The sequence below is a fragment of the Pavona decussata genome, unplaced genomic scaffold (genome assembly GCF_977016875.1).
Source record: "Pavona decussata unplaced genomic scaffold, jaPavDecu1.1 SCAFFOLD_91, whole genome shotgun sequence".
NCBI lineage: Eukaryota > Metazoa > Cnidaria > Anthozoa > Scleractinia > Agariciidae > Pavona > Pavona decussata.
Window position 1 is genome coordinate 728120 of NW_028145508.1, and position 26881 is coordinate 755000.

Sequence of the window (26881 nt, forward strand, 5' to 3'; positions counted from 1 at the left end):
ATTGGCTTTATTTTCCGTTCAGAAAGCGCACGCGTTATATCTGACGTCACTTTTATTGTCTGTACTCTTATACACAATAACTACGAGTCAATCAACGCGCGGGAATTTGTGCCATTTATTATAAAAACCAAGAAAGAATTGTCACCTTGTGTTCCCGAATCCATCTATCCATTTCATTTTCCGTGAGATAGAACGCTTTTATATAGGTTTCCACAAATTCGCGATCAGGGATTGGTCTGTGGAAAGGAAAATAAAATTACAACCTAACATCAACAAGCTGTAACTAGCTGTACTAATTAAGAAATATCCAAAGAACCAATGAGTATTTTGAACACGTTATAAGCGAACTACGCATGCCCCTTACGACAACCAAACCAAGCAATCTCGTCCCCAGAGCCCGCTTTTCTTTTGGTCAGCACCAAGAACGCGGACCTCTGGGCTAATCCAAATGAGGCCACCTTTGATTGGCTGGTAAAAGCATGTCTATTTCACGGACCGGAAGCTATTTTTCGGCGCGAAATTGAAATATGACGCAATGGCGGAGTTTACGACTTCCACGAAAGTTGCGGGAAAAAAAATAAAATTGCTATCGTTGTTGTAATGCGGTTGACAACCACCGCATTTATATATACGGAGGAAAAACAAAATCAGACGGAATTTTAATAGCGCTTAAGAGTAAATGTCAGTAAAAATCAAAGAAATCGTGGCCACGGTCAAAAAAATCGATTTCGCGCAAACTTTGTTAGTTTGAAGGCCTTAGGTTAGTATGTGAAGGATATAAGGTTAGGTTTTTTGAAATATTCTATAAAACGGCTAAAAAAAAAAAAAGAAAAACACGAAAAACGGTCACTCTACCCGAAGCTTGCATTTCACCATGCGAGAACCCGAAATTTTACACTTTCCAGCTTCTCGCTGCACAGACATTTACATAGCCGTGAATCTTTCTTTAGTATAATTTAATACATTGATTGTTCCTCAGTCAAAACATAGTACAGGCCCGTAGCAAGGCTAAAACAACTGAGGGGGCTCAGAAAAATGGTAAAACAAAACTACCCCCACCCCCGCGTCACCCCCAAAAAAACAGACTGATTAGGGAGTTTAAGATGCAAAGAGAACATAAAAAAACCCAGTAGATTTATAAGTAAACAATAACTTTACACCTGCATCACACTTTTTGGTACATTATTTTGCCGTTTCTTTTACGTGCACTGCCATGTGAAGTTTCCTAATTTCACGATTGAAGGAGGACGTAAACAAACGACGACAAATTTTTCTTTCTCTTTTAAAATTTGGCTTGAACCGGGCAGTAAGAATCCGACTGTGGGAGAAATTTCTCTCTGGCTCTTGAGAGGACATATTTGCGTGTCTTTCGACAACGCGCGAACACTAAATTGTTATACACTAAGGAGGTCTGAGGACATTGTATTGCTATAAATGAACGGTTGTCTTGGAAAACAAGTAGCTTATCTCAACAGCTTTTAGGGCTTAAGATTGGTTGATTTCGATCCATTTTGGTTCTTATTTCTGATTCACAAGGTAGGAGTACCTTTGTTGTTGTTGTTGTATATAAAAGCAAACTTTTAGCGAAGGAAACTGACAGGTAGTAAACACATTTTTGAAGGGTTGTGAAAAGGCATTTGCAGCGTCAGAGTTCAAGACTGATTGCTGCACATTAATTTGGTTTAATAATTCATTTTTTGGCAAATTGTTTTGTAACTTCCAAAATTCTGGGGGGGCTCAAGCCCCCTCTGCCCCTCCCCCTGCTACGGGCCTGTAGTAATTATTTTCATCTCTGTTCGTTTGTGAGCGAACTGAGACGCAACTGAGCTCGGATGAAGTTGACACACTTGACTCTATCACGCAAAAGTCCAAAATAATCCAAATTCAGCGAGAAAAAAAGCTGACCGGTTGTGATTCAAATCCACTGATACTTTGACAAAGACAGTACAGTCATTGAATTTTAAGTGTACGGTTTTTAATCTTTAGGATCTAGAAGAACGTTTGTACGAACGCCGATCAAAGTTATAGAAAATTACAATTCAAAGTCATTGAAATGTACAACTCTACATAACATGGCATAATAGAATAAATTAACTTCTCGGGCAAAGTTTGAATAGAAAAGGCTTTAAACTATTTTCAACGCTTAAAACGTTTTAAAAAAATATATTGATGTTAAATATTGTCTACACGGGTACAACAAACCAACAAACACCACAACAAACAAAAGATATAATGAAATCTCACTCGCTCCCTAATCTGTGTCACGCACGAGCGACTTGGCTACAATAACAAATTCATATTTTAAAATATGTTACTTAATTAACGATGTGCTAGATTTTCCCGGTTAACCTGCTGCAGAAATAGAAAATAAATTGATAGCAATACAACCTGGAACATAAAAATTAATTCTATTAAGGATAAGAAGCTTTATAATCCTTCGATAGCCAATCGGAAGTAACTGTTCCCACGAGAAGCAAATATTGCATCGTTCTCTAAATAAAGAAATCTACTTATCCACATCTCTAAAACATTAAATCTAAAACCAGAGTTGATTGTTGGGCAAGTTCACAGACATACAGAACAACGATGTCTTTTGACTATTGTTGGTGGGATTTGCGCGGGGATTTGCGGCGGAGACGAATGCACTAGCTTCTCAACTTCCGTCAAACCACTCAAGCAGTGTAACAAGCATACAAAGCATCACAATAAGTCCTTGAAATTTTCCGGAGTTGAAACAGAAGTAGAATTAATTTGGGCAAGAATGCGTTCTTTTAAAAGCCAACGAATTAATCGGAGATGGCTGTCTGCCCTGTTCATCTTGCCAGGTTAAGCATACAAGTAATTTTTGCACCACCCGGAAGTTGTTTCGGGTCACTCTGAAGCAGCTGTGTAAAGAGGCCGCACTGGAAAAGAAATATGTTTATGCCAATCGATGAAGTTATTAGAACTTTCAAAACAGCACGTCCTAGTAGGCTCAGGTAAATAACCAGTTATAAGATGTACTACGAAGCAGGAACTGTATCCAATGAGTTTTGTATTCTCTTCATTCTGGTGATACGAGAATATATGACCATATATGAAAGAAATCATTTATTCGAACGACGGAGAGAAATAATTAATGTTGGTTATCGTGAAGGTCATTTTGTTACTTATCTCTTCATTCTGTTGTCCAATCCAATTATCATAACAACCTTTATTTCATGACTCTCATGTGTAATGGATTGCGCTTATATTATATAAGACAACATTCCGGTCTTTGTTTAAAATAGTTACGATGATCCTTGAGAATCCGAACATTTAAGTGTCCTCTAAGCTTATTTATTTGATCTTGCATCAACGCATTCAGGGGCAATACTAAGATAATCGATGAAGAATCTTCTTCACTTGACAGAAAATAGTCAAATACATGCGGTAGAAGCTGATATATGAGTGATCCTGTAGGAAGTATACAAATGGTATCCTTTCCTTCAAACACGACACTTTTTAAAGCTTCATACCGCGCTTCTTTCAGAGAAAGCTCAGCTTTGTCCAACTTCTCTAAAGCGAACTCTAAAGCACAATGAAAGTGACAAATAGCAGCCGCCATTTTCTTTTTCCATCAAACCTCACGCAGGCGCAATCAAATTTGGTGGTTCCGGTTTTGGATTCTGCCAGAGCGTCCGTTTCCCGTTCCGCTGGACAAGGGTAACGAAGGCTCTGGGTACGAGATTGCCAAACCAAGCTGCTATTTAAATAAATGAGTTTATATCGGAGAGTTTCATTCCGACCGCTCTGAACAAGGTATCTGTTTGAACTTCATTCAACCCAGGATTGTCAGTTGGTAGCGGCACAGGGACGAAATTTCAATTTGTAAAGTGAAAATTCAAGTAAACACAACGTCTTCATCACAGATTACGAGATAAAACGCCGCGGTTTCATAGGCTTCCATAAACACTACCGATCAGAGATTTTCTGGGTAAAGGCCGCAATTGACAGAAAATCACAACCTGACGTAAAAAGAAACCACCCAATTGAAACTTGTACATGTATAGCTGGTGGTATTGTTTGCGCAGACGTAAACTTGCCATCTCGCAGCTCCGCAGCTGGAACGGTGATATTGCAGGAAGAGTACCGCAAACGACGCAGACTAATTTTTCCCACCCATTCTATTTTTAGTCTACCCGAAATGAAACAACTTGTCTTGCTTTCTCACCGTATATCCGTTAGCTTCTCTAGCTTCATGAGATACTGTTGAAAATCGAGCTGCATCAACGCTCGTCCCTCGTTGCTGCATTTCTTGGCGCTTGCAAACCTGAAATTAGCAGTTGAATAAATGAAAAGGCAAGAAAAAAATTTAAACGAACACATGAACCACGAGCGGTGCCTTATTTTTCTTAGGAATAGCAAAGCAAGTGAGCCACTCGCGCGCGCAAGAAAATTGCTTCCCGCGAGGCGACGCAACACTTCGCTTCCATCCGCGCCTCGCGTCTCCACGCGGGAAGCAATTTTTGCGCGCGCGTGGTTCGCTTGCGTTACTATATCCTTAGCAAAAGCAAGGGACTGGTCGTTTTCTGACGAACATAAGAATTCTTTGAAATTTTCCGACACTACTCCTAGCAAGAAAAGGAAAATTTTTCGAATAAGATTTAGTAGGAAAAGGCAGATAAAACAACTTCTCAAATGTTCAATCATCCACTTATGTCCAGAAATGCACCTAACCCTGATTTTGGGTACTCTATATGAGACAGACCTTTTTGTCGTTTTCATATGACTTCATGTTTGACAGAATTATTTGTGTTTTAGTAAGATTAGGGTAGGTTAGGGTAGATAATGACACGATAAATTACTCAAAGGAAAACAATCCGAAGGCTCAAAAATCTGTGCTGGATTTAATCGATACTTTCGAGTTGGGCGATGTCTATAGAGACCAGGAACCAACTGGACGTAGTTATACTTGGAGTGCGTACAGTAATTTAAAACAAGCAAGACTCGATTATTTTCTTTTGTCTACTGATTTAACCGGTCTAGTGGAGTCAATTCAAACCAATGCTGGCTATCGCACGGATCACTCGTTAGTAGTTATGAATATGATTTTTACACATCAGGAAAGGGGCAGAGGGTTCTGGAAATTCAATAATTCTCTACTGTCAGATCCGGCATATGTGAAACTTGTCAAGGATTGTATAAACGAGACTGTAGATGAATACAAAATTAATGGTGACATAGAAAATCCACAGCCCCATACTTTTTCCATTAATGACCAACTTTTGTTTGAAACACTTAAGCTTCAAATTCGGGGTAAAACTATTTCTTATGCAGCATGGAAGAAAAAAGAGCAAAATAAGACTGAAAATTTTCTAGAAAAGGAAATAAATTTTCTTCAGCAGAGTTTAAATGAATCTCCCTGTGAAACAACCAAAAGGAAACTCGCCCAAAAACAGAATGAGTTACAAGAACTGAGAGAGCATAAAATGCGTGGTATAGTTATAAGGTCAAAAGCTAATTGGATAACTAGGGGTGAAAAAAGCACTAAATACTTCTTGAATCTGGAGAAAAGACATTACACAAACAAATTAATTCCTAAGCTAGTTTTAGAGGATGCTACCGAAATCACAGACCAAAAAGATATAATTAGGGAGCAGGAGCGTTTTTATGAAAAGCTTTATACCTCCACTGAATTCAGGGCTGATCATTCTGCCACATTTTTCAATCAAGATAATATAAGGGTGAAGTTGACTCCTGAAGAAAAGGACTCTTGTGAGGGTAACATTTCTGCTAAAGAATGTTTAGATGCCCTAAAAGCTATGGGTGATGGAAGAAGTCCTGGGATGGACGGTTTTACCGTGGAATTTTATAAATTTTTTTGGAATGACCTCAGCCATTATTTAGTGCGTTCAATTAATTTCTCATATAGCATTGGCGAAATGTCGGTCACTCAGAGAAGCGCGCTTATAACTACCTTACCTAAACCAAATAAGACAAAGTTCTATCTGAAAAATTGGAGGCCGATATCTTTACTTGGAGTTGATTATAAAATAGCTTCAGCTGTTGTCGCAAATCGTATTAAGAAGGTTCTCCCATCCATCATTTCACACACCCAAAAAGGCTTTTTAAAAAACAGGTCTATGGCCGAAAACACAAGGCTAATTTATGATATTATAGATAAACTAAATTCTAACAACGAAGAGGGCTTACTGTTATTAATTGATTTTGAAAAAGCATTCGATTCGGTAGAATGGAACTTTCTTGACGGAGCCTTAAAGTTTTTTAATTTCGGAGAGTCTATAAGGCGGTGGGTTAAAACCTTTTACAAAAATATTAATAGCTCCATTTTATACAATGGTCATTGCTCCAATTCTTTTTCGGTCTCAAGAGGTGTTAGACAGGGAGATCCCCTGTCACCATACCTTTTTATTATTTGTGCTGAACTTCTCGCAGATGCAATAAAACAAAACGGTCAAATTAAGGGCATCACTGTTAATAATGAAGAATTTTTACTTGGACAGTATGCGGATGACACTTTTTTCCTTTTAGATGGAACTGAAACTTCACTCTCCCAATGCCTAGACACCTTGGAGCTCTTTGGAGAGTGCTCAGGTCTGAAGGTGAATGTAGAAAAAACTAAGGCGGTATGGCTGGGTAGTAAGAGATTCTCGAAGGTCATATTACTTCCGGAGAAAAATTTAGCATGGGTATTTAATGAACCTTTTGACATCCTAGGGATAACGTTTTTTGTTGAAACCCAGCAAATAGTGGAGTACAATTACAAAATAAAGCTACAGGAGGTCAGAAAACTTTTAGACTCGTGGTCCTGGAGACTTTTGAGTATCATAGGCAAAATACAGGTAATTAAGTCTCTCGCAGTATCTAAATTTGTTCATCTCTTAACAACACTTCCTACTCCAAATGCCTTTTTTCTTAAAGAATTAGAAACACTCTTCTTCTCCTTTATCTGGGATGGAAAGAGTGATAAAATAGCAAGGAAAACAATCATTAATGATGTAGATGATGGGGGATTGAAGATGACCGATATTCGATCATTTGCCAAGGCTCTGAAGATCTCCTGGGTTAAGAAAGTGTGGGACGTAAATTATCAGGCAGACTGGAAAAGGCTCCTGCTTTCCGATCACCTTTACTGGAATGATGTCTGGTTACTAAACAAAAGATCATTATCACGCCTGGCTTGCTCTTTTGGGACAAATACTTTCTGGAGGAATGTAGTTGAATCATGGGCAGATTATGTTCAGGAAACTGTAGAAGCCGGTGACCTTCTGTCACAGCCACTATGGAATAATGTCTTTATTAAGATAGAAAATAAACCTGTGTTTTATAAGTCGTGGTACAAAAAAGATTTACGTTACGTCAATGATCTTGTAGACGAATCCGGCATTTTTATGTCACCAACCAAATTGATTAATAAGTTTAGCCTAACTTGTACCTTTTTACAAGCTTATGGTATTATGTGCGCAATTCCAAGTTCATGGAAGTCAAAGATTAGAGAGTTTGGTAAACGGTTACCTGCGGTCAAATCCCAAAATATAGATAGGTTATTTAAGACAAAAAAGGTGACCAGCTTTACTTATGACGCTTTGCGAAAATCGGTTGCCACACAGCCAACTAAGGTGCAGCGTAAATGGAATAAATATCTACCATCTCCTGTAGAGGATTGGTCTACCTATTACAGTATCCCTTTCTTATGCACGAGTGCTAGTAAGCTGAGAAGCTTTCAATATAGGATATTCCATAGAATTATTGCCACAAATGTATTGTTAATGAAAATGGGTATTAAGGATCACGATAATTGCTTTTTTTGTGACAGTAAACCTGAAACCATAGAGCACCTTTTTTGGTACTGTGACCGGATATCCCACCTCTGGATCGCCCTCGCAAATTGGATCTGGTCGGTAACAGACATTGAAATAGAATTTTCTCTTGAATCTGTTCTCTTGGGCTATACAAACTGTATGCCTTATAAGAATGCGATTAATTGTATTATTTTAGTAGTCAAGTTTTTCATATACAAATGCAAAATGGAGGGACGTGAACCCGATTTCGCTGGCGTACAGAGCTACGTTAAGTTTCATTACAATATTGAAAAATTTGCACGTGACTTTTCTCATCACGATAAAATTTTAAGTAAGTGGAAACCGATGAAAAAATTATTTTGTCAATAAATGATGTAATGTGCTGTAATGTAAGTAGAATAAGCATTGCACCGTATTTTAAGTTGAGTAAGTATTGTAATGTAAGTAATGTAAGTTGTATCTTGAAAGTAGAGTTATTGTAATGTTAGTGGTGTAAGAGATCTGTATTGTAAGTAATGTAAGCAGTTTTTGTGTTTTGCAAATTAAAAAAAAAAAAAAAAAAAGAATTTAGGGTAGGGGACACTTTGGGATGTCTATCATACAGTTCATGCATCTCATTAGCGTTCATTTCTGGACATAAATCATCATGCATTTCTCACCCTTCAACAAAGGTTTTGTTTACAAGACGAACACAGTGATCCCATAAGACTGTGCGAGCCTCCTGTGGCACTGGAATTTGTCTGAGGAGAGTAAAAAAAAAAATAGAAATCTTTCTTACCTTACACTACCTCCTTACAATACTAACATACGCTCGTCGCAAGTCTCGCATGTTTATGGTTCAGATTAAATAACGGGCAAAGCTTCTTGCTTTACAACCAAAGTAAATCAATAAAGAAAAAATAACAAATAAGTGTAATAGAGACAATGAAAATCGATAAAATAACGCGGCGGAATTAAGAATGGAAAGAGAGGACTTGCCTGCGGAAGTTTACGGGTCTCTGTATATTTGCTATGTGGTAAGGAAAATAACTCCAGGCGCGCCTGGGATGGTGTAAGAAAGAAACGAGTTCTTGAAGATATTTGCGCAAACAGGGAAATGGCCGTACTTTGGTTGGGATTTCTCATCGTAACTCCGTAGCATTATTACCGTTAAAACTTGTGGTTTATCAGATAAACATGTTGGATCTGACTGATTTTCAATCGCGACGCGTCCACAGCAAAACATAAGACGGATAATTATGGTGTCCGCATTTTTCTGACTTACAACGTAAACATTTCTCGTAGTTGTCACTTACTTTGCTAACTGGGCCAGCCTCATGCTAAAAACCTGCAATTCCTGTGGTAAAAAAGCAAAAATAACAAACTCTCTTAAGATACAAAGAAAAATTACGGAGAGCATTCGAGATTAGCAAATCACTTTTTTCAAGTCTCCATAACCAATATTGGATCTATAACCAAATTTGAGCTGGTATCATGAACTGCCGATACCTCCTAGCTTGTACGCTACTTCCTTGTGTTTTCGAGAATTCTGGCGTGACCAACAGCCCTTAAGGGCGATTTTCACGGTACGTATGCGACAAGCTTACGACAGGCCTACGACACGAATTGTTTGGTATAAATCAAACCTACAACTCGCTTACGACTGTCGTGTGCGTCACAAAAAATGTCGTAGGATTTTAAAACATGTTTTAAAATCCTACGACAATCGTAGGTATAGGCAATGTTCAATGACGAGAGTTGTGTGCGATTTTTTTTGCATGGCGCGAGCAGAGGGCGCTCTAGAAATCGCATGCGACAGTCGTAACCAAACGTTGTACCGTCTACATCGGCTTTTACTCTTCCTTGAGAAAGAGAGAGCTCCCTGGGAACGTGGTTGGGAGTTGTAGTGGTGTACGGCAGCCGGAAGTGAAATGTCTGACGGACAAAGTGTCTGGAAGTTGAATGTTCCTCGTCTGGACGCGTTGTGACCATAATTGAAACCAGCAGAGGCCAAAACAAGATATGTACCTTCTACATGGGGGAATGTAAAGGAGCCGCGAGAGGAAACGTTCAACTTCCGGTGATGTCATGATACACTGCTTTGACGATGTTTAAGCTCATGGGAGATAAGAATGCAGTGTTTCAGTGTATATATCTGAGACTAACGTAAAGTAACCACCAATGAACTGCTTCTTTTACAACACTTGGGCATTCAGAAGCTTATACAGTAAGGTGTTCTCTGAAACCTATTTTAGAGATGAAAGATGGAAGAGGATTATTACCCGCACAAGAATATCTACATAGGCGTTGTGCTGTGACATAATGTCCCGGATGTCCCATCGAACACCAGTCATCAACTGCAACGTCTGAAAACAAAAACGAATGATTTATTTGAATATGAAGAGTGAATAAAACCAATGAAGAAGAACAGTTTGCTAGCAAAAAAAGTTAAGCCCAAAACATCAACATATTCGCACAGCAAATAAACGAAGGTGGGACAAGAATCACTACCCTCACCACCACTCCCCCACCCCTCCCCCACTAAAGCGATACTCTTACTATCTCCCTACCCATTGCTTTTAATAATCCACCATACCGAGATAAAAGATGGCGAATGATATGTTTACCCACAATTGTTAGCGTGAGAGAACTCAAAAAACGCACATAAAAGTTCTAAAAACTTCAAACCTACATGTAGCATACACAATAGGGAGCTTAAGCAGCGACGACGGCAACGAAAACGTCACCTGAAAATATAACTTTATTTCATTTGTGCTACTTCGCGATTATTTCAACTCGCTCAACTTCTACGGAAACGGCGAACTATCCAGGAACCAAATTGGTAGGAGTGGCGTTCAAGTTAAGAAAGAAAATGAAAAATTCACCGTCGTGTGCTCACGTTCTCCAAAAAACCTAGAATTTGGTCATTTTACGTTGTTGTTTTGCAGAGGACAACGATGAAATGTACCAAAATGTAAAACGCACGCGCAGAGCGATTGTTTTTGCTCATTAAACCTATCGTTTTGTGGCGTTGTCGTTGTCGTCGCCGTCGTCGTTGCTTAAGCCCCCTAATGTTGTTACCATGGACGAATTTCGCTTAGATTCGCAAGGTATTGCGCAGCCGCCATCATTTTTCATACGGTGGATTGTGTCAGTTGATGCATTTACCTGGTCATAGTCAATAACTCGAGATGCCACATTTCTGTACACTGGTCTTCTCAGTTCCAGCGCAGTAGTTACCGTCTAGAAATTAGAACCAACAATGTTTAAGTAATGTTTAAAACACGAGCAGCAGTGTTTTATCGGGATTTAAAACCACGAGGCGCAGCAGGGTGGTTTTAGACCCGATAAAACACGTGTTGTGAGTTTTTTGAACGGCTTCAAAAACATTCCTGGAAAAGCGTGTGTCAATAGAGTTCATAACAATGCTTGGGTTGTTCAGACAGAAATTTTGATTTCTTTGGAAACGGTTTCATTTGAATTATTAATTCATAAGCCCACTGACCTATCAAATGGTCACATCACGTGCAGTGGTTTTAAAACCCGATAAAACCTCCTCCTTATTAGTATGCAGTGTTTTTGTTTTTCTCGTATGCTAATTTTCAACGTTCACGTACTGCACGACAACTTTCTATTTTACTTTGCAAATTTGTTCAATGTGACTATTAAAAACAACAACAGCAGAGTTCTGAAAGGTGTTTGTTTTTCTCAGTCAACGGGGCGACGTCGATTACCGTAAGTAGTAACCATTAACATCACGCAGCAGCAATTTTCAAAACTTAGACCAATTACAATCAAAAAAGGATTAACCTGCCAGCTTAAGAACGCTCTCCGGTCGAAAACCCTGAGAAGGAACTACAACACCGCCACTGTATATGTGGATAGTTCAATCCAGTTAAGACAGATTCAACGAATATTGGATTAAAGTGCCCATAACCCCAAATTTTTTTTTCGCTTAAATAAATCTTTGCATGGGTTTGAAACGCATTGAGCCTTTTTGCGCCTTTTTTCAACTAAATTTTGACTTTTTATAAGCTGCAAAAGTTACGAAATCTAGCCAACATCTGTCCCATGACCGAGCTGGTAAGGGGCATGGGTCTATTCCTTGCATGACGCCACAAACTGCTTTGCATGCATTTTCACAAAGACTTAATACAATGCAAATCAGTTTGTGACGTCAAGTAAGGAATAGACCCATGCCCCTTACTAGCTCGGTCATGGGACAGATGATGGCTAGATTTCGTAACTTTTACAGCCTATAAAAAGTCAAGATTTGGTTGAAAAAAGGCGCAAAGAGGTTCAATGCGTTTCGAACAGGTACAAAGATTTATTTAAGCGAAAAAAATTTTGGGGGTATGTGCACTTTAAAGGGGAAGTGTCATGGTGTTTTTGACCTCTTTTCTTAAAAATGGAGAAATTAGACCTTAAATTAGCTACAAAATAATTCTATAACAACGAGAGGAAAAAACTCAACTCAATTCTTGAAAGGAAATCTCTTGATCTGTTGTAGCGCGTTTTGGAAACAAAAATGCGAGAACTTGAAAAAAATTGGCCTAACATTTTTCAAGTTTCAACCCATTCCGACCTACTCTGTCTCATTAGAGCCACTAATCGACAGTTTTGTGTCACTGGGGTGATAATTTATAAAAAAACTAGACAATTAGTTTCTTGTTTCTGTTGACAGACAAACGTTTCTGGGTTTTCAAATGACATCAAATTCTCGTGCACAAATTGATTTTTGAGAGAGGTGTTTCTCGTCGTTCTCCGCTGCCATTTTGTACACACACCAGACACAGAAAGTAGGTGGAATATGGGAACCATTCTTAAAAATACCATTTGGGGATATGAGATGATATAACCATTTCCTGTCGACAGATGCTCACTTACTTGAGAGTAAAACTGGGAAAGAAATGACCGCTTGTTAGCAGGGATCATTGCTTCAAGATGAGCGTGGAGAAATTCAAATTGCCCAGCCAAAAATACTCTGAAACACAAAGAAACAAACGTAGTAAATATAAGGCAGCTGACAGTTTCAACGTACAGTACACGATAAATGAAAGCTAATCCCAATCAATACATGCGCGTGCATGACTCAGGCACACAAAAAAATACAAAAAAATATTAAAGGTAAGGTTGCACTTTGGGCTAAGTGGCCCACACGGCTGGAGCTTAACACGCAGGCCGCAGCATGAAGCAACTAGAAGAAGTACAACTCCTCCGTGGATGGGATCCTTATCCATGACAACTGTAATTTAAACTATGTTTAATTTTAGCCGGTATAATTTCTTTCATGGAAATTAGAAATATCGTTAAACTTACAATGATTCCGTGGCAATGATTCTCTCAGACAAACCAAACATGGTGTCAACTCTTGAGAGATCCACTAGAGCTGACAGGTAAGGATGGGGCACCTGCAGACACACAAAGGAACACACACCGATTATACTTTAGCAGTGATCTAAAGGAGGCGACCAGAAAGGCCAAAACAGTTCGAGCGAGCGAGTAAATAAGACAAAGGAGTTTGTCTTCTGAGCTTCAATTGCTCACGTGATTAAAGGGGCACGGTCACGGCGATTTTGCTATATTCTCGTCAAAATGGCTCAAAAATTTGACAAAGAACCCTTTTTCTAACATGAAATAGCTGTTGGAGCAACGGGAAGAAAATTTTAAGAGATTTATCCAGGGAAGAACAAACTATAAGCCGTTTTGGGCGACTTCTCTATAATACACAGGAAGAACTTGAAAAAATTGGCCAATTTTTTCAAGCTGCAATCCATTTCCATCCTTGGCCATCCGCAGTCAAAGAAAACTAACACTAGTTTCTGTGCATTATTAGGATTATTGTTAACAAAACTGAACCATTATTTTGACGTTTCCACCCTTTAAGAACTATCGAGAAAGGGACTACTAGGAGTCTACAAAGCGATTTAAAAGCAGTTAAGACCAAAAATTTAAAAAAAATTTAGAGAGCGGTTTTCATTTGAATGTTGTATAATTAAAACTAAAATAATTACTCTGGCCAATCACAAAAGACGTAAACAATACAATAAACCAATCAGAATCCCAAGCTGATACGTGTAACCGGTGGTAATCGCGGGAAAACGCGTGCGGGCAAGGCACGAGTGGTTTGGTTTTTCTAATTCTCATTGGTTCAGAAGGTCGCACGAGTGTTACTAACCAATCTTATCACAGAGCGCAGTAAAGCAAAACCGAAGCAATCTCGGAATTACAGTCGACATTCAATTGGAAACTGCTCTAAACTGCTCTGCAATTAATGATTGGGTATCAACGGTGTGGAAGTTGCAGGCACATAAAAGAACACACACTGATCTAAGTACTGCACAGATGACACAAGAAAAAGGTGTAAAGCTTTTCGTATAAAAATTCGTTTTTTTTTGCATTTGAATGAAAACTAATTTGCATAATTAAAACTATGCACGACGCCTCGCTTTCATAATGAGGTTTAAAGCAAGTCGGAAATGGCCTATTAAAACAATCAGTATTAATGTCGACTTTCAAAACAGTCATTGTTGCTCATTTTTGTTCCGAACTGTAGGAATGGATTTGAGCATATTGGGCATGAACCACGTCCCCGATTCAACTGAAATGTTTTACCAAGTGTAATTGGTCGAAAATGATCGTTCATCAGAAACACAATCGATGTCAATCGATTCTATGGGCAGTCGCTAGTTGTGTAATTGTTATTGAATGCTATCGATTGACAGCTTTTGTGATAAAACTGGTCAATTTATTTTCACTTGTGGCTGTGTAGGCCTGTGGGGGCGGAAAGCACAATCAAATGTATCCAGCCACTCTACCAGCAATAGCATCATTGAAATGAAAAACAAATTATGCTTTGAACCTTCATGTCGTTACCACCATTCATCATCACAGAATCTTGTTCCTGTCAATGAAAATGAATTTGTATTAGGACAGACAGACAGACAGACAGACAGCCTTTATTTATGCACGATAATAACTTAGAGCTCTGCAAAGGCAAAGAAGGAAAACTCACAACTTGGAGGGAAATACAATAGACGAGTAAGAGAGCAATCATCTGACATACGTGATAAATAAGATTGTCTGCGATTCTTTTCAAACTTGTCCTCAATTTGATGCTCAGACCATGAGCACTGCCATCAACCTGAAAGTAGAAAATGAAAGTATTCTAAAAAAAATGCCAATAAATTGCTTCAGAATAGCCTTCCAAGCGGTCGTTTTTAGCGGAGTCATATTACTCTCTCTCTCCCAGCCCAAATGCGACTCCCACCTAAAAACGATTGCGAGGGAGCCTTATAGTAGAACGGACTGTTTTCAAAACAGTATAAAATTTCACATTTTTGGGACGACTAAAATTTAACGAGCTTGATGATTTTTTGGCGGATCGCGAAATTGTGTTCCTTTCACAGTAAAGAAATTTTAATTCAAAATAGTTTATGGGTGTCAAGTAAGCCCAAAAAACAAATAATAAGTCCCTTTGGTGCAGGCAGCCTTTTCCAGACTTGTCTATGTCCTCAACGTGTACAATTTCTACAGTTTCACCTGCAGATTGGTGCTCTCACAAGTGAAAGACTTCATCAAAACGTTTCACTACAAAATGTTCATTTTCATTCATCATTTTACACCTCCCGGGTGTAAAAATGCAAGTTTAAACGTTTTTCTTGTTCAGTTAAACTCATCACCAATAGATGAGCTTGGGAACTGGTGCCTAAGGTGTTGGCTGGGGGCCTGACACAGTTCAGGCAGAGCACCGAGGTATCCCTTACAACTTTGTGAGCGGGAACCACCCATGCAACAGCCAGCCAACAGGCACCGTCACACTGAAAGGAATTCAGTGGAAAATCATACTTAGCTGCCCGAAATATACTTACCTGTACCCTTACACCAAGAGGGAGGGAGGGGAAGGAGCTAGAATCCGCAAAGATTCGCATTAAATGATCCGTCAAGATCAGCTCAAACAAAGCAAATGCAAATGTGAGAAACGCTGACCAGCCCCTACAATCACCCTGCAGATCAGGGTCTCCCCGCAGGTCACGTACACCAAAAGAAAAACCACTGACCGCATTGACTCGGGGTTAACTTTGCCTACATTTTTTATTTAGCTACATTAAAAATAGAGTTGAAAAATATGCGAGACTTACCATCACTTCAGGGGCAAAGAATGAAGCAACCTGTGATCAAATAATAAGAAAAGGTAAATGAGCTAGATTATTATTATTAACTAAAGATAAGAAAGAATGACAACAGTGAAACGGTACTTACAGCAAACAAATAGTAATCGAACAGCTGAGACATGCAGATGACCACATCAAAGGCAATAGGCTTCAGCACGTTCATCATCTGCGTGTATTTACCTGCAATCAGATAGATAGCAACATCAGTGCTATGACAACTGCACCGGTCGGATATCTGGGCCGGGTTGTTCGAAAGCCGATTAACGCTAACCTACGATTAAAAGTTAATCGAGGTTTTTATCTCGCTCCTTAAAAGTGGTTTAAAAGGCTAATTTCAAGCTTAAGGTAAAGAAAAGCCTAAGTCAAAACTGAGAGCCAAAAATCATTTTGAAGAATCTTTATTGGTTAGTAACCAAACTCGAATCAAAGTTCACGTTAATCCAGGATTAGCTTAATCGGGCTTTGAACAACTGGGTCCTGACTGCTTCGGTACAAGTTACTCTAGGTAAACTGCGTGGTTAAGAAGGGGAGCTGTATTCATAACTCATGCACTCCTGTAAATTGCTGGGAAGTATTGGTAAAGGAACTGATGGCAAATGGACAAGGTCAGGTAACGGTAACCCTCAATGGTTTTTAGACGGTGGGTAGGGGAGAGGGATGGTTTAACGCCAAGTTGCCACGTCTCAAGCTTGTTTCACTTCAAGAGCCGAAAACGGGTTGGGACACAAAATTAACTTGGTAAGTAACTAGGATAATAAGAAAAAAAATGAAACCACATACAGAATCAAAACTTAGATATGATTAAAATAAATTACACGGCTTAGGCTCAGCTTTAAAACAGAAAGGATCATCATAGATTTCGACCACTATTCCCTTGAGTTTTGTTGGAGATAACGTCACCTTTTTGCGGGGCAATCTATCACATCGAATTTTCTAACAAAAGAAAAAACAACGACAAAACGGCTACGCGTCGTCATTTTCATTCAATTTGTTCCAAACATCTGGGCTACTAAAGTAGTGCTCACACAATCAGCTTTAAAAACAACATGTTATCATAAATTACAAAGTGTCCCTTACCAAACACTCTAAGAACATTGAGCGTTGTGTTTGTGATACAAGGAACTTTGGACAGAAACTTCTGATGCTTTCTACTGTGAACGGATGTCTCAGCCCTGTAACAAGAAAATCATTTTTGTTGAGTATTCGACTTCCTACGGTGATCAGCATATGAAATCTCCTAACAACATTAATATATTGCCGAGTAGACAGGTTATGAGAATAGGGAGCTTAAGCAACGACGACGGCAACGGCAGCGAAAACGAAAACGTCACCCGAAAATAAATCTTTATTTCATTTGTGCTACTTCGCGATTATTTCAACTCGCTCAACTTTTACAAAAATGGCGAACTATCCACTCCACATTATTTAAAATGAACCGCCCTTTGGTAACCTTTGAACTGATTTCCTAGTTGCTCCTTGTCGAATTATGACTGCGAATAGGCCATTTTACAGTTGTGTGTTTAGTGACTTGGCCTTGGATTGGAAGCGAGGCTGGGGGTGACCTTGTCTTGATACAAACCTCACTGCTTTTCATATGTAGATCATGCTGTTCTTATGCTAACTAGTTTGCATTTACATATGAAAAGAAGCGAGGTTTGTATGAAAACAAGGTCACCCCCAGCCTCGCTTCCAATCCAAGGCCAGGTCACTAAGCACACAACTGTAAAATGGCCTATTGTACTCGCAGGTTTGCAAAATTCGGGTCTGCACAACAACTGTAAAAATCGAGGCTGGTACGTCAACTCACGCACGCCTACGTGATGATTTAATTTATTAAGAAGCTTAAGCAACGACGACGGCGACCGCAACGACAACGCCGCAAAACAATAGGTTTAATGAGCAAAAACAATCGCTCTGCACGTTCGTTTTACATTTTTGGTACATTTCTTTGCCGTCCTCTACAAAACAGCAACGTGAAATTACCACATTTAAGATTTTGTGGAGAACGTGAACGCACGACGGTGAATTTTTCATTTTCTTTCTTTACTTGTACACCGCTCCTACCAATTTGGTTCCTGGGCTGGTGAGTTCAAGAAGGAGGAACATGTGACGAGAATGGCTGGAAAGAGTTAAGGGGTCATTTGAAAACTAAAAGAGTTTGATGTCTTGATAGTTACTGAAAAGTGATAGTACCAAAAGAAAGCAAAACTATGATTAATTTCACCTAGAACTATAACCGACTTTCGTTCTTTTTGGCTTTCTTTTTTCGTTTTTTATCGGGGAAATTGTATTTTTGAGGAATTGGGGGACGGGGGGCGGAGAAAAAAGAAAAACAATTTTGAATAGACAAAATTCCAGTAACACTCAGTGTCCTTCCTCGTCCCGTATAACAAATGAACGGCTCCTTACAAGGAAGCAAAGTTCGACAACAGAGCATTTTCACTAGTGGAATTTTAGAATAAATCTCCAGTCATTATTTCTATTTGAATCGTAAAGCGAACGACCGTAGGCTGGAAAATAAACTTTGAAAACAGGCTGGTTTGCACACAAGAGTGAAATCGTCTCTAAACGGAATTTGAATGAAACTTTGTCTCAAGCTGGTTAATAACGGCTGTAAGGTGCAATGATCGATTTCTATCAGATTTTGCTAAACCGTGTACAAATTAGTGTAACTGAAGATAAACAATCAAACCTGCTTGAAGGAATTTCACCAGTTTTCTCGTCCACATAATCTAGTTTTAGTTCCTCTATAGAGTCAAAAGAAAACAAATTAAAAAAAATAACGTATCGTTTTCAAGCATTGCTGCTTGAAAATGAAAGATTTAAATTGGTTATTTTTAAGACTAAAACAATAGGCCATTTCCGAGTTGCTGTGAACCTCATTATGAAAGCGAGGCTAAGTGCAAAGCTTTTCATGTGAAAATTAGTTTGTTTGCATACATACATACATACATACATACATACTTTATTGTTACCTCCCCAATGGGGCTTTTCAGGAACAATTATTTAAATACTTAAGTTACTAATAATTACACAATTAAAATTAATCAAATTTAAAAAACAATTACAACATTATCTAAACTTACGAGAAAAATACTAAAAATAAATGAAGTTCAGGAAGTATTTACAAAATTGTCTAAAAGCTTATTCTTTAAGGTACGTTTAAAAACTTGAACAGAACGGCTTGATTTAAAAAGGGGGTCTAAATTGTTCCAAAGTTCAACGGTTCTGTAATAAAATGTTCTTTGACCTGAGGCTGTTTTAAAAAGAGGTACATTAAGATTTTGGCCACTCCTAGTTGTACGCTTGGTAACTTGCTCGCGGGTAATGAATTGGGACGTCAGATATTCGGGGGCGTGTCCGGAAATGCATTTAAAAGCCATGGTAGCTTGGCGGTAGTATAGTTCGTCCTTAACGGGTAACCAAGACAAATTTTTCAAGTGGGGAGTTACATGATCGTACTTTCTCGCGCCACTAACGATTCGACAAGCGAAGTTCTGCACAGCCTGCAATTTCCGTATATTTTTCTCTGTGGTATTTGCCCAGACGTTCGAGCAGTAGTACAACTTACTGAAAACTAAGGCGTTTATCACGGTTAACAACGACGTTCTGTCAAGACAGTGTTTGACACGATTAATTTGCGCAAGGCGTGCGATACATTCCGATACTGTGGTCTTAATATGATCATCAAATGTTAAGTTCGAATCCAAAATCACGCCGAGATCTTTGGCTGATTGTACAGGGAAGATGTCCTTTCCCAACAAAGACAAACGAAACTCATGGAGCTTCGAAGTCATCTGTCGGCTCCCGAAAACAATTAATTTCGTCTTGTCTGGATTTAGTAATAGCCGATTTCTGAAGCACCAGTTGCGCACCCCGAGGAGGTCTTCGTTCATCTCCTCAACAATCCGTTGGGTGTCTTGTGAATGAAAAGAAACAAACAATTTTGTATCGTCTACGTAGCATTCAGTAGAGCAATTCCGTGGAGCTTCTGGTAGATCATTAACGTATATACTAAATAATAAGGGGCCCAGGATGCTGCCTTGAGGTACTCCATATTCAATCGGTATTGGATTGGAAACAGTGGAGTGAATTCGTACAACTTGATATCTATTTGTGAGATAGCTGTTAAACCATTGTAGCACACTAGTTGAGGCGCCAACGTCTTGTAGTTTTCGTAACAGTATTTGGTGGTCGACACTATCAAACGCTTTGCTCATATCTAGGAGAACAAAGGCAGTTAATTTCTTATGATCTATTCCTTTAAGAAATGCATCAGTCGTGCGAAGTAATGATGTTTCAGTAGAGTGCCATTTTTTGCTTCCGTTTTGTTTTGTCGTCAGCCTCTTCTTCGTTGTCAAATAGGTGACAAACTGATTATAAGCGACTCTCTCACAGACCTTTGACAACACAGGTAGTAGCGAAATTGGTCTATTATTGTTAGGAAGTTCGTGATTGCCTTGTTTAGGAATAGGTGTGATTTCGGCTGTTTTCCAGATCCCTGGGAATGTTGAAGATGAAAGAGAAGCATTGATGATTGATGTAACAAAAGGGAGTATAATCGGCAGGCAGTCTTTGATGACTCGAGTTGGCACTTTATCAATCCCAGGAGCCTTATTAGAAGGCATTGCATTTATAATGTCCTCGACTTGTTTACATTCAACAGAATGAAATGTAAATTGCTCAGATGTCGGAAAACTTCTAGGAGTAAAGATACTGTTATTCAAGTCGAAGTTGTTCTCTTCAGCCAAAGATTCTATTTTGGAATTGGTTGATTTTCCAACTGACGCAAAAAAATTATTGAAAGTATCCGCCACGATCTTGTCCTCTTTGCTGTAAACTTTAGGGGAGACTGATCTTTTAGGGATGCAGAGTCGGATTGCCTTCCAAATACAATTTGTGTTCCGTGGGTTGTTTTGGATCTGATGTTTAATGAATTCGCTCTCCGCTGCTCTGATTGACTTCCTGACTTGGTGTTTAAGGTTTTTATAGGTAGACCAGGCATGTGGATCATTAGTTCTACGAGCTGTTTTGCGCCAGGCATTCCTAGATTTCATAAGTTCACGTATCTCCGCCGTTATGCAGGGATTTGGTTTTCCACGAACTTTAATTGATCTAATCGGAGCGTGATGATCGAGAATTTCATTGAACAACAGGTCAAATGCGTGTAATTTGTCATTAACGTCGTCAAATACTTCCACAACAGACCAGGGTGCACTGGACATATCAAACTGAAAAGCTTCTGGATTGTAGTTCTTTAAACTCCTAGTTGTAATATATGTGGTCTTAGGTCGAGATACCTTCAGATGTAGGACGGCAAAAACCAGGTCATGGTCACTAATCGAGCTGTCCATGACACCAGCCTTGACAACTTGTTTGGTTTGCGAGGCGAGAATAACATCTAAAAGAGACCGCGACGATTCGGTCACTCTAGTAGGAGCAGCAATTAATTGCGATAAATTAAACGACTCGTAAAAACTGGTCAAAGATTTCGATTCTCTACATTCGGTGCTGAGAAGATTACAGTTTAAGTCCCCCATTATGTACACAGGCTTGTCCAGTGATAACGCATAAATCAAAGTTGTTGTTAAATCGTTCTCCCAACAGGTTAGCGGTGTATCCGGAGGTCTATAAACAGTGCAAATAATAATTGACTTTAAATTCCTGACCTGTATTTTCAACCAAAGCTGATGAAAACCGGTGGTTGAAATGTCAGAGATATCACCCATTAGTTCTGTACGATAGGTATTCAAGACATATGCACAGATCCCGCCGCCAGTCTTGTTGCTTCGATCGACCCTGTAGATGTTATAACCAGGCACTTCAATCTCCAAATCTGAAACAGTGGCATCTAGCCAAGATTCAGATATAGTAAACACGTCGAATTTGTTTGATAAAATAGTCTCTTTAACAAGCAGAAAGTGATCCCGGCTTTTCAGCGAGCGAACATTAAGGTGAGCAATCTTTACGTTGTTGATGTTTCTGGTATTTGCCTTCATCGAGCAGTTAAAGCGGGAACCATTCGGACCAGGATTGAGTTCTATGTCGAAGATCAGCTTGAGTAGCGGTCGAAAAGTCAATGTAGAGTTACAATACAATGCACATGCACGCTGTGTTCTTCTAACCTTTGCTATCACAAGCAAGCGTTTGGTCTGCCATATTGTTGTTGATTGTCGGATGAAATAGGAATTGGACTTAAAGCTGTTCTTCTCCAGCGAAATTCCAAAAAAATCAGTGGTAGATGAAGGACAGCTTGTAGTGCTATGAACTGGTAATAGAGAGACGTTAATTGCAGCAGTAACAAGGAAGAATATTGCCCAGATGAAGAGAACACGTTTTGGAGTGGCCATGCTAATTAGATTTTTTCGTCATAAGAAAGAAAACTAGTTTCATAATAAGAACTTTGCACTTAGCTTCCCTTTCATAATGATGTCCAAAGCAACTCGGAAATGGCCTATTGAAAACGGCATGCCCAGTTAAAACATCTGTTTACACGCATAAAAATCATACGTTGTAAATTTAAGAAAATGTGTCAGTTAAGTGAACTGCAGTTAAGGATGGTGCCTGCCAATAAAGAGGTATTTTTTGCGCAGTTTATAACTATGCGGGGATAGCAGATCTTAGCAAGGGCTATTGAAATCCATGAAGAAAATTGGGGTAACCATGCATTTTTCAGAGATAATTAAGCAACAATTATTCTAAAAAGCGGTAAACTACGTGTACAAAGCAATGTATGGCGTTTTTCTCCAAATTAAAGCTTTTTTATCTCTAAAAAATGCATGGTTACCCCTAATGTTCTTTTTGGATACCAGGAGCACTTGCTAAGTTCTGCTTTCTCCGCACAGTTTTAAACTGCGCAAAAATATTCCTGTATTAGCAGGCACCACCCATAGGAAACCCAAGTATCTCGAGATGCGCAAAACGTATGCGCAGTAACAAAAGCAGGCAGCGTCCTTAATATGGACACGACCAAGTGATGACATTAGAAGAAATTCTGTTCACCTGGAATATCTTCATCTTCATCATCTTCTTCGTCATCATCCTGGCTAAGCATTCTGGATCTTTTCTCATTTTCGTTCACATCCCCATCTACAATTTCCTTCGGTCACAAACAAAACAAGAGGAGACACGGTGACTGAAAGTTTTTAATACAGTAAACAGCCACATTTAAGGACGGTGCCTACTAATACCGAAGTATTTTTGTGCGGTTTATAACTATGCGGGAAAAGCAGATCTTAGCAAGGCTTACTGGAATCCAAAAAGAAAATTGGGGGTAACCACGCATTTTTCAGAGATAATTAAGCAATAACATTGCTAAAAAGCGCCAAAATATGAAGCAATGTATGGGATTTTTTCCTAAATTGAAGCTTGATTATCTCTGAAAAATGCATGGTTACCCCCAATTTTCTTTCGAGATACCAAAAGCACTTCCTAAGTTCTGCTTTCTCCATGTAGTTTTAAGCCGTGCAAAACTATTCCTGTATTAGTAGGCACCTCCCATAGGAAACCCGAGTATCTTGAGATGCGCAGGACGTATGCGCAGTAACAATAGTAGGCACCGTCCTTAAGAACCTACTTTTTCCAGGTCAACCTGAGTAAGTCTTCATGTAATATATCAAACACGAGACATACATACATACATACATACATACATACATACATACATACATACTTTATTTATTCCAGAAGCAGACTATATATACAAATAAAACTAAGAAGAAAAGTACTTCTAGAAAAGGAAGTTTGGAGGTTAGCCCTATGCGAAAACTCCCTGACACATTGTTTCATCACATATCAAACACCGAGAAGAGAGTTGAAAATACGACGCGTCGCGGAGTATTTTTGACGAACTTCGAGGTTTTTGAAATTGTAATGAAACACTGTGACGAGTGTTTGATATAACTTCTCAAAACAAACTGATTTTGAAGGAGAAATTAAGGATGCAAAAGCGAGGAGTTTTTCATCAGATGTCCAAACTCGTCACGGTGCATGATTTTCTTTGTCTTTGGCTTTTGAATTATTAATGAGTTTGAGAAATATTCATGTAAGGTTCTTATATAACAGGTGTCTAAAATGACGAATTTCAGCCCCGAGGTTCTTAATCCACTTGTTCTTTCATGCGGATGTTGTATTTGTGCTGTACTTGTAACACGAGAGTTGCGATAATCTTCTCTTTTACACTGAATTGTCAAAAAGGTATTGCCCCAGCAACATCTTAAATAAACAGAGATAAACACAGAAAAAGTCATTTTCTTTCAATCTTTCAAGCCCCAGTATCAACGTACATATTCCCCTCACCGTCCTTGATACATTTCTTGCGGTACTACTTGGGAGAATTTGGTTAAATATCAGGAAATTTTATCTTTGATGATCATTGCCTTCATTCCCATGACTAGTATGGTTGATTAAGCAGTGATTTTGTAAGGAGAAAATATGTGCTGATCACTACTGGGGCTTTTAAGGCTTAACACGTGTTCAGTCATGAATGAGGAATGTCCAGAGAAGACTCAAGAATTCTATTCTTGTGGGGCGTAGAATTCGTAACCGTAAAAAAGGCAGCTTCGCACACATGTCATTTCTGGAGTCGCATTACCCCAAAAACTACTGAGTGTGAGGCTATGCAAAAAGTGTCGTGTAAAAATTCATACAAGTCGTGAGCAAAAACTTAGACAACTTAAAAGTCTCCAGTCGACAAACAGGTTTCAAATTTCTCGCGTTGCAAACTTACCCCATTTTCTGCTAGGACATCCTCAACTTCATCTTCAACGTACACGTCATCAAACGGGTTCCCGTGGGTAGAGTAACGTGAAAAGAAACCTGTTAAACAGGTTACGCTTGATTAGTACTGAAAATGCAGCCAATAGTGTCGTTAAGCAATGAGCAGTATTTTCTTGCTGTACATTGACTTTTCTAACTTTTAAAGACCTATTAAGATGCGGCCATTGCAAGCAAAGATTTCAAGTAGCTCTTTCCTGTGGTGTGTGTATTACGCACGCTGTACACGGAATGCTTCTAACTTTTGAGTCTGTGGCCAAAATCCTAAAATGTGACTGTCCAAATAAAAGTGACTGAACAGTACTTCACTGCAGTATTGTTTTTACGCTGTAGTGTACATGCTAGTTTTAACTTTTAATTCTGTTGTCGGTTAACGAAATTCTAACTTAACACCATTCAAATGAAAGCTTCTGAGCAGTACTTTCCTGTGGTGCTGTTTATGATATTGTACAAGGTAGACCATAATTTTGAGTCTGTGGATGAAATCCTAAAGTGTGACCATTCAAATGAAAGCTACTGAGCAGTACTTCACCGTGGCGCTGTCTATTATGTGGTATAAGGTGGTACTTAATTTTGAGACTATGGATGACATCCAGAAGTGTGACCATTCAAATGAGAGCTACTGAGCAGTACTTTCCTGTGGTGCTGTTTGCTATTCAATAATTTTGAACCATTGCGAAATAAAAGTGCTAAATGTGCACGTATGTCTATAATCTGTAGTATACCTGTATCTGTGGTGACATGAACTGTTCCTGACGCTGTTCGTCGATGAGTCTTGGCCTGAGGTTGTTGATGCTTCATAAAACGGAATTCCTTTAAAAAAAAATCGGTCAAAAACTGAAAATTCCATACATTGAAAAGCATGAAGGTAAAATGTATTTATTATCTACAAGTGAATAGTTAGCAAGGCAGACGTTTTTGAATCGCAACAGCGTCAAAGAAAAGTCTTCTTGCATCTTGTGTGGTTTTTGCTGGAAGCCGATGGAACTTAATCTACCCAAAAACCACACAAAAAGACAAACAAAGGAGTTCAGGTGAGACCTCTTAAGTACAAAATTCGTTCGTAATTTTGCCTTCAAATTGGATACTTTTGTCCCCATGGGAAACTGTATACAAAAATGCGTGGTAAAAAGGTAAAGCTGAAAACACTTTAACAACCTCTCTCAGCGTGTTTGACAACAAATTATGTAGTTTCTAACATTACTCACAGAAAGATCAACGATTTTGAATGATGCCTTAACAGGACACAACTCCCAAGCTTCGTTTTCAAGAAACATGCGCAGCTCATCCATCCGGGACCTATGGTATGTTTTGAAGTACTTGACAGTTTGTCTTCTGATGGACTCACGAAGATCTTCTGATGTACTACTACAGAATTCTTCACCGACGGCAATCAACCTGGAAGAGACAAAGTTCAGATAAAATAAATAAATAAATAAATAAATAAATAAACAATCCCTCTGTTTTCATCAAAAACAGCCAAATCTCCGTGAAAGTGCTCCTTTCATTCAGAAGGCGTAAAAATATAGGCAGTCAGCCAGTTTAAAAGAGCCATAATCAATAATCTTCGTGTATATTTCTAGTTTTGGTTGCATTAAGCATGAAGACTATTGCCTCTTTTTCCCTGGCTGGGATGCTCATCTGTTAAACCATAGTTAACCGAGGGACTGGTTAGGAAACCTTGCCATGAAAACAATGGTGCTGCAATTTATGTTGGAAGGGCCGTGACCCTGCACAATCCTTTGTTTTTTAACCTTCACACTACAGTTGAATATCTTAACAAAAATGTTTCGATTGGTCAATTGCTCCAACACATTCCGAATTCTATTGTTGTTTGTGCAGGGTCAAGGCCAAAAAGGCAAACAAAAACATATAACAAAGACGTTTGGTGAGGTTTCATTATTTGTCAGGTTTGACTATGGTTAAACAGTTACCGCCAATGTACATGTACAATAAAATAATAATTGAAAGCAAAATAAAAAGCATAAGAAACAAATTCCTTTCAGTACACCTATCGTGTATAAATAAAGATTATTGATTGATTGAGTACCTGTTTACAAGATCCAAAACATAGATGAAGTCATCGTATTTAAAATAAGACAGATCAGTTGCAAGCACGTGAGTTTTTATCCTCTCTTGAACTTCCTGTGAAAATAGATTGGTTAAAAA

The 26881-nt window shown here is 38.9% G+C and overlaps 1 protein-coding gene and 1 long non-coding RNA gene across 3 annotated transcripts in view; one reads left to right on the plus strand and one right to left on the minus strand.

The window, feature by feature from the left end:
• Positions 1–26881, minus strand: part of LOC146474090 (syndetin-like) — a 43064-nt gene that overhangs the window by 1836 nt on the left and 14347 nt on the right. For both annotated transcript variants that reach the window (XM_085117352.1, XM_085117351.1), the window contains 19 exons: positions 26763–26857; positions 25921–26110; positions 25438–25525; positions 24666–24754; positions 22940–23036; positions 18630–18684; positions 17015–17109; positions 16026–16117; positions 15905–15934; positions 14830–14907; positions 14626–14667; positions 13083–13174; positions 12651–12747; positions 10932–11006; positions 10046–10129; positions 9080–9120; positions 8444–8524; positions 4193–4291; positions 146–236 (listed from right to left, as the gene is read on the minus strand). In XM_085117352.1, coding sequence (XP_084973478.1) covers positions 146–236; positions 4193–4291; positions 8444–8524; positions 9080–9120; positions 10046–10129; positions 10932–11006; positions 12651–12747; positions 13083–13174; positions 14626–14667; positions 14830–14907; positions 15905–15934; positions 16026–16117; positions 17015–17109; positions 18630–18684; positions 22940–23036; positions 24666–24754; positions 25438–25525; positions 25921–26110; positions 26763–26857 — 1611 coding nt within the window. The remainder of the gene's footprint in view (positions 1–145; positions 237–4192; positions 4292–8443; positions 8525–9079; positions 9121–10045; positions 10130–10931; positions 11007–12650; positions 12748–13082; positions 13175–14625; positions 14668–14829; positions 14908–15904; positions 15935–16025; positions 16118–17014; positions 17110–18629; positions 18685–22939; positions 23037–24665; positions 24755–25437; positions 25526–25920; positions 26111–26762; positions 26858–26881) is intronic.
• LOC146474091 (uncharacterized) overlaps positions 22607–26881 on the plus strand; it is a 61215-nt gene continuing 56940 nt past the window's right edge. Inside the window, exon 1 of the long non-coding RNA XR_014866221.1 lies at positions 22607–22839. This is a non-coding gene — a long non-coding RNA (uncharacterized LOC146474091). The remainder of the gene's footprint in view (positions 22840–26881) is intronic.